Source organism: Aegilops tauschii, chromosome 4 (genome assembly GCF_002575655.3).
Source record: "Aegilops tauschii subsp. strangulata cultivar AL8/78 chromosome 4, Aet v6.0, whole genome shotgun sequence".
NCBI lineage: Eukaryota > Viridiplantae > Streptophyta > Magnoliopsida > Poales > Poaceae > Aegilops > Aegilops tauschii.
Genome location: NC_053038.3, coordinates 299,995,115 through 300,001,540, shown reverse-complemented (window position 1 = coordinate 300,001,540; position 6,426 = coordinate 299,995,115). Strand labels below are relative to the sequence as shown.

Below are 6,426 nucleotides of genomic sequence, written 5' to 3'. Positions count from 1 at the left end.
AGACCGCCCTCAAATCAGCGAAAACGGACTACGTCTGCGAGAAGGTGGAGCGCCAGCGCCGCGCCCTCGAGAAGATCGCCACTCGGCGCCGCGGACGCGACGAGGGCGGGGTCATCATCCTCGACAGCGACGACGAGGAGGCGCCCGGGCCGTCCAACCACACTCCCCCTCCCCCCCCCCAGCCCCCCCCCCCCACCCCGCATCGGCGACGCTGGTCAGGGGTGCAGCAGGGACGGCGGCGGCACGCACGACGACGGCAGCGACTACACCCGGTTCTACAGGCTCCTCGGCATGTAGAAGGCGGGCGGTGGCGGCGGCATAGTAGTGCTAGGTGTACTGGTCGTTTTTAGTTAGTTTTAAATTCATGTTCTTAAGTTTATGTACAAATAACAATGAAAATCGGCTAGTTTGGACGAATATGCGTCCTGTTTGGATGAAATTTGGCCGAGTTTATTTTTCAAAAACGGAGGGGGCGTGGGGCGGCGGTTCGGAAACCGACCGCTCCTACACCGATATTATCGCCAGCGCGCCTTGAGACGGCGATATTTCAAGCCCCTTGGAGACCGAACGGCTCGAGATGCTCCAAGCACGGCCAGGAGCCAGCAAACTCACTTCAGAAGATAAGCCTATCCTGCTTCGCCATTTGGTGCGACAGGGACCTCCCACGTCAGACTAATGTGCTAACATGGAACCTGATATCCCCATCCACCCCTCTCCGGCTCTCCATAGTCCATGCCCCTATCTTTCTCACGGTAAGAAGCTCTTGTAGGCAGGCAGGCACACACCGGCGCACGTAACACAAACCACTACACGCGCACCTAGAGCTAAACATCCATGACCGCCACATTCGCGACCACCGTCGCGGCCTCTCTGTCCGTCGCAGGTGGCCTTGGGAGGCTGCTCGGCCTCGGCCTCGGCGCTTCGCTGCGACCCTGCTCGCCGCGGGCGAGGACGTGCGTCGTCCATGCGTCGGGGCAGCAGTCGGTGAAAGAGAAGGCCGCGGCCGGGCTGACCGCCGCGGCCATGGCGGCCGCGCTTGTGCTGCCGGAGGTCGCGGAGGCCGCTGGCCCCGGGCTTCCGCCGTCGCTCAAGAACTTCCTGCTCAGCATCGGCTCCGGCGGGGTCGTGCTCCTCGGCATCATCGGCGCCGTCGTCGCCGTCTCCAACTTCGACCCCGTCAAGCGAGGCTGATCTCTGCTGTTTGTGTACCACGCGCATGCAAAACTCCTCCATCTCTTCGATTATTATTGCGAAAATAACAACGGTTATCACTGCATGTAACTTTTGCCGTTCAGATTTATTTCACGGGTTTGTGCTCAAATCGTTGTTAACTATCCTGCTCGATCGCTTGATAGCAAAGCATAGCTACCGATCCCAAGCTACAAAAAAGTGGCCTTCGCCAGATCGTAAGCATGCTCTTCTGACTTGCACACTGTCTTTTTAACCATCTGGTATCCATTGGCTACATACGGACAATTATGAGCATCTAACGGCGGTTTTCACGCTAACTAACCCCTCCCACCCACCCACCCAACAAAATTCAGGGGGGTGGGCTCGTCTCCTCCTTAATCTCCAACTAAAAGATGCCAGCTAATCACAATCCATGGAATTCGTAATTATAAATCCGTCTGTCTAGCATCTCTACTCCTAATGGAGCAGTTGTTAGTCTCGCTTCCAGGGTCTTTTTCGTCCCATCTTTCATGGTTTTTTTGTATCTCCTCCCACCTTCGCTGGTTTTTTTCATAGATTTTTTTCTGTCCCCTCCCCCCACTTGATCGGTTTATTTTCGCGTCACCCTCTCACACAACGAAAGAAATCTAAACAAATCAAAACTTTTCATACTGGCGCAAGTTATTTAGTAATGTAGAATCAATCACGAACAATCTCTAAAGATCAAATCTAAATTAATTAACCTTACCTTAAATTACTCAATCACATTAATTAGAAAACAAATAATTGATTTTCAGAAAAATCGCTCAATCACATTAACCTTACCTTAACTCACGAATGATAATCAATCTCCAAACAAAGAAAACAATACATCGAGGGAGCAGTAAATAAACTCCCTTTCTTATGACATGTATATGATCTTCCCTTCCCTCTCCGTTGTCGAGCGTTCTTGATTCTCGAGGCTGATGCTTGGGCTGCATCACTGGGTCGCGACGGTGCCGGAGGACGAGGACGGTGAGGCCGGGTGCCGCGGCACCGCGTTGGCCGCGGCCGGTGAAGGGGGCGAAGAAGGGTGGCTTCCCTGGCCGTGGCCGTGGCCCTGGGAGTTGATGCGGTGGAAGCGGCACTTGAAGGACCCGGTGTGGGTGGCCAGCCGGCAGACGCACTTGGAAGCAGGCCCATGGCCCGCGCCGGACGGCGCCGACGCCGACCCAGGCCACCTCCTCCGCGTATTCTTGGAGCTGTGGCTGGCCGATTTACATGAAATTAATTTCCTCAGTTGTGGTGGCAAATATAATATGCATAATCCATATTGTTATGCACTAGTGTGTGTGAAATAGATGGATTATGGTCCCGTACCCAGTAAGATGGATGTGTGTGTGTTAGAGAGAGAGGGAGAGGGGGAGAGAGAGTGAGGAAGAGGGAGGGAGAGAGAGTGTGTGTGAGGGTTTGATGGTAAAAAGGTCGCCAATGTCACTTGATATGCATGAGAATATTAATATTGAACTCTTAAAGTTAATGTGGCCCCATTGCAACGCACGGGCGTTCTTCTAGTTACTCTAAGGGTTATCCCTTGCAAAGGTCACATTCACATTCGGCTAGTTATCGTGAGAGTAACTTAGCTAGTAACATAACACATCTCAATGCAAGTTTGCTTATACGGCAAGTATTTAATGAATATTGATGTGTTGTTGTAATATAATAACACTTTCCAGGAAAAAATGTGTCTACAAGGTAATAAATGAAGCCATCTATGACACTATTACTATGATACTTTGCACTATGAAAGTAGTAACTTAGACTAGTGTCATATGCATGACGCTAGTATAAGTTACTCCCTACTATGACCAGCCTTCTAAGGCAGTGGAGAAGCCAGTTATACCTGTGTAGTCGCTTGAATATACATGATTTTCATACCCGGCTGACCCCCCCCCCTCCCCCCGGCGGTCCGCATAACAGGCCGGTGAACGATTTTTTGAGTCTAACCACTCTTTATTATTGATCATAAACAAGGTTCATAGGGATACAATTTATGTCCGGAGGATTGAGGAGCCACATATGAAGCGTGCTTCGCGAGGCTATGTGCCTCAATATTGCTATCACGTCCTTCGAAGATGAAGGAGTATCTTTCATATTGCCTTGATGTTGTTGTAATCTCCTTGATAATGCTTTGCATATTTGCCTCCCATGCCTTCCTTCAAGTCATCCACCACACACTTTGTAATCCGAAGCTATGATCACATGTGAAAGGGAGAGATCCAGGGCAAGCGATAAGGCTTCACAGCAAGCGAAAGCTTCAAGAATTGTCGGGTCTGAGATCCCCGAACATTTGAAAGCGGAGGCTCTTAAGTATGTGCCTGAATCATCCCTGCAAACTGCGACAAAAAATCCTTCATTAATATTCCGGTCCACAGCCCCATCAACCATTATCTTGGCAAAACCTTGCTTAGGAGGAATCCATTGTCGCCTATCAACTGCAATAGGTGCGGCGGGCATGGCAGTAACCTTCTTCGGTCTACATGCTTGTGCAATGTTTCAATTTTTGATTTGAAATTTTGTGAAAATATACATTAATGTTATGTCAATGTGCTAGATTTTTTTTCCAGATTTTTGAATATTTTAAAATTCGCTACGGCGTCCGGTGCACCAGTAGCACCACAAGCACTCGTGCACTAGATATATTTCCCTCCACATAAAATAGAGGTATATGCGCGCTTTGCTGTCCTAAGAATTCTTGTGGTGATCTATCAGTTACATCTTCTATTATGATACACGTAGTTGAAATCCACTCATAATATGTTATTCAATATATAGCACGGTAATGCTCAGAAATAAACCATGCTAAGGAAAAATATCACATATATAAATAAAGCATGACCACCCAAGAATACTGTACATAGATAGCACATCCTAGAGAAAACAAGTTTAAATTTCCGAAACAAAAATATTTACCTAGCTAGTGCAACAGTGTATATATACCCTAAGGAGAAAGCTGTATATATGGGAGAGGAATAAAATCACTCTCAAGAAAGATTCAGATTAAATATGATGAGATGCTGAAATTTAGAAAATAAATAACACATGTAAATTTTTGGCTCTTTCCTATGCAGACACATATCTATACAAAAAGCAAATAGCACCTACAAAAAAAGACACGTTTTTGCTTTAAGCACTAAAATATGCAAGCTCAGACATCTACATGTCTAAGACAAAGGGAAAATCATGTACCAATTTTCAATTGCCCTATCCATGCAGATAACCTTTATTTTCTATGTGCATTACATTCACCCACTTATGAGGTTCATGAACAGTTTTGGCACCTGAACTGTTTTCCAATATTACAAAAGTAAGAATGCACATTCAGCCAAGATAACAGCCATATCAAAAAAATCATACACTGCACCAAACCACCTTTCTTATCTGCGCAGGCATTTCTTTCCACAAATTGGGTACAATCACAACCCAATATCATGTTCATAATAAAGCGAAGGAAGTTATTTAATAATGAAATGGACAAAAAATTAACTTCCGGGGTGGGACACCATGCAAAGCACATCATTTATTTTAATTTTTTATCACATGATGAACTTTAAATATAGTGAATCACGTGCTTGTTTTTCCGGTGCGGTCAGTTACTCTCCATGGCCGAGCTGGTGGCGGCACGTCCGACCCAGATGCTCGGAGCGAGCAGCCTGTATCAGCGAAAGATAAGCGCACGATGTACCAGCGACCCAGTCACTTACATATGGGCCCACCGGCGCCCTCCAAAGCCCCAACGCACCAGAAAGCATCATTTCTAGGGAGCTTGGAGTTTTAGTAGAAATATAATAATTACAATCGTTCCACAGATAGGGGATGTATCTGATGCATCAGTGCTTGTGGTGCTACCGGTTGCCCATTGCGCGTCCATTAATGTTTGATATTTTTTTTCTACCATATTCACACAACATCGGTCTATGTTGTCATGAAATTTCGAATCAAAGCTCGAAATACTGCTCGAGGTACAAAATAACAAATTCGAAATAGTACATAACATAGCTGGGCTATAGATTTGGCTCATTATCACACTGCTGTCAAAATTTTCATTTCTGTGTATTGTGCAATGTTTCAATTTTTTATTTGAAATTTTGTGATAGTATACATTGATGTTGTGTCAATGTGCTAGATTTTTTTCTCTAGATTTTTGAATATTTTAACATGTGCTACGGCGTCCGGTGCATCGGTAGCACCACAAGCACCCGTGCACTAGATATATTTCCCTCCACATATACTAGAGGTATACGCGTGCTTTGCTGCGCTGAGAATTCTTGTGGTGATCTGCAGTTACATCTTCTTCTATCCTGATACACGTAACTGAAATCCACTCATAATATGTTATTCAATGTATAGCACAATAATGCTCAGAAATAATCTATGATAAGGGAAAAAAATGTCACATATATATAAATAAAGCACAACCATCCAAGAATACTGGAAAGAGTTAATTATACTATGGAATATACGTTTTGCATCTATACAAGGCCACTATGGAATATACGTTTTGCATCTATATACAAGGCCACCAACAATAATCGAGGAAAGAGTTAATGATACTACCTCGTACTAGTAACCTGTTTAATACTTGCATGCTTGTAGTCATAATAACACTAGCTACTTCCTCCACTCAGTTTTCTTGCATGTATGTTGTGTATTAATGATCCCAGTAAATGAAACGAAATTACTATGCGGACGACAGTATCCTGGCCGAACGGTGGACGATGTTGGATTGAACGGCGTTGTTTAGTTTAGCTGTACTTGTGAACGGCTAGATGTGTTACATCATCTGAAAATCGTCCAGCGTTGTCGTCTGTGTAGCAAAGCTCTAAATGAAAAGAAAAGCAGACTTATAAAGTATGCATTAATTTTTACCTTGATACCTATATTTTAAGTTTGTGGCCTTGTATATAAAAATGGAGGGAGTACATAGATAGCACATCCTAGAGAAATCAAGTTTAAATTTCCGAAACAAAAATATTTACCTAGCTAGTGCAACAGTATATATATACACTAAAGAAAGGGAAAACCCATCCTACCACCCGGTGGTAGTTACCCCAATGTCTCATATACTATCATGAAGTAGTATATATATTACTTTATCATTGTAAATATGTTCATATAATATATTTAAGATATTTCAAAACAAGTATCATGAAAAAATCATATGAGCCCATAGTCTTTTTATATTCACGAAATACGTACATATTTGTACGTAAAAAA

The 6,426-nt window shown here is 44.5% G+C and overlaps 1 protein-coding gene across 1 annotated transcript; it reads left to right on the top strand.

Moving 5' to 3' along the window:
• The first annotated feature begins 714 nt into the window (after positions 1-714).
• On the top strand, positions 715-1,321 carry LOC109750265 (uncharacterized). Its single transcript, XM_020309227.4, has one exon. The coding sequence runs from the start codon at positions 835-837 to the stop codon at positions 1,189-1,191; it is 357 nt and encodes a 118-aa protein (XP_020164816.1). The 5' UTR covers positions 715-834; the 3' UTR covers positions 1,192-1,321.
• The last annotated feature ends 5,105 nt before the right edge of the window (positions 1,322-6,426 follow it).

Coding starts and splice junctions, on each gene's coding strand:
- LOC109750265 (XM_020309227.4), top strand. CDS start 835: ATGACCGCCACATTCGCGACCACCGTCGCGGCCTCTCTGTCCGTCGCA.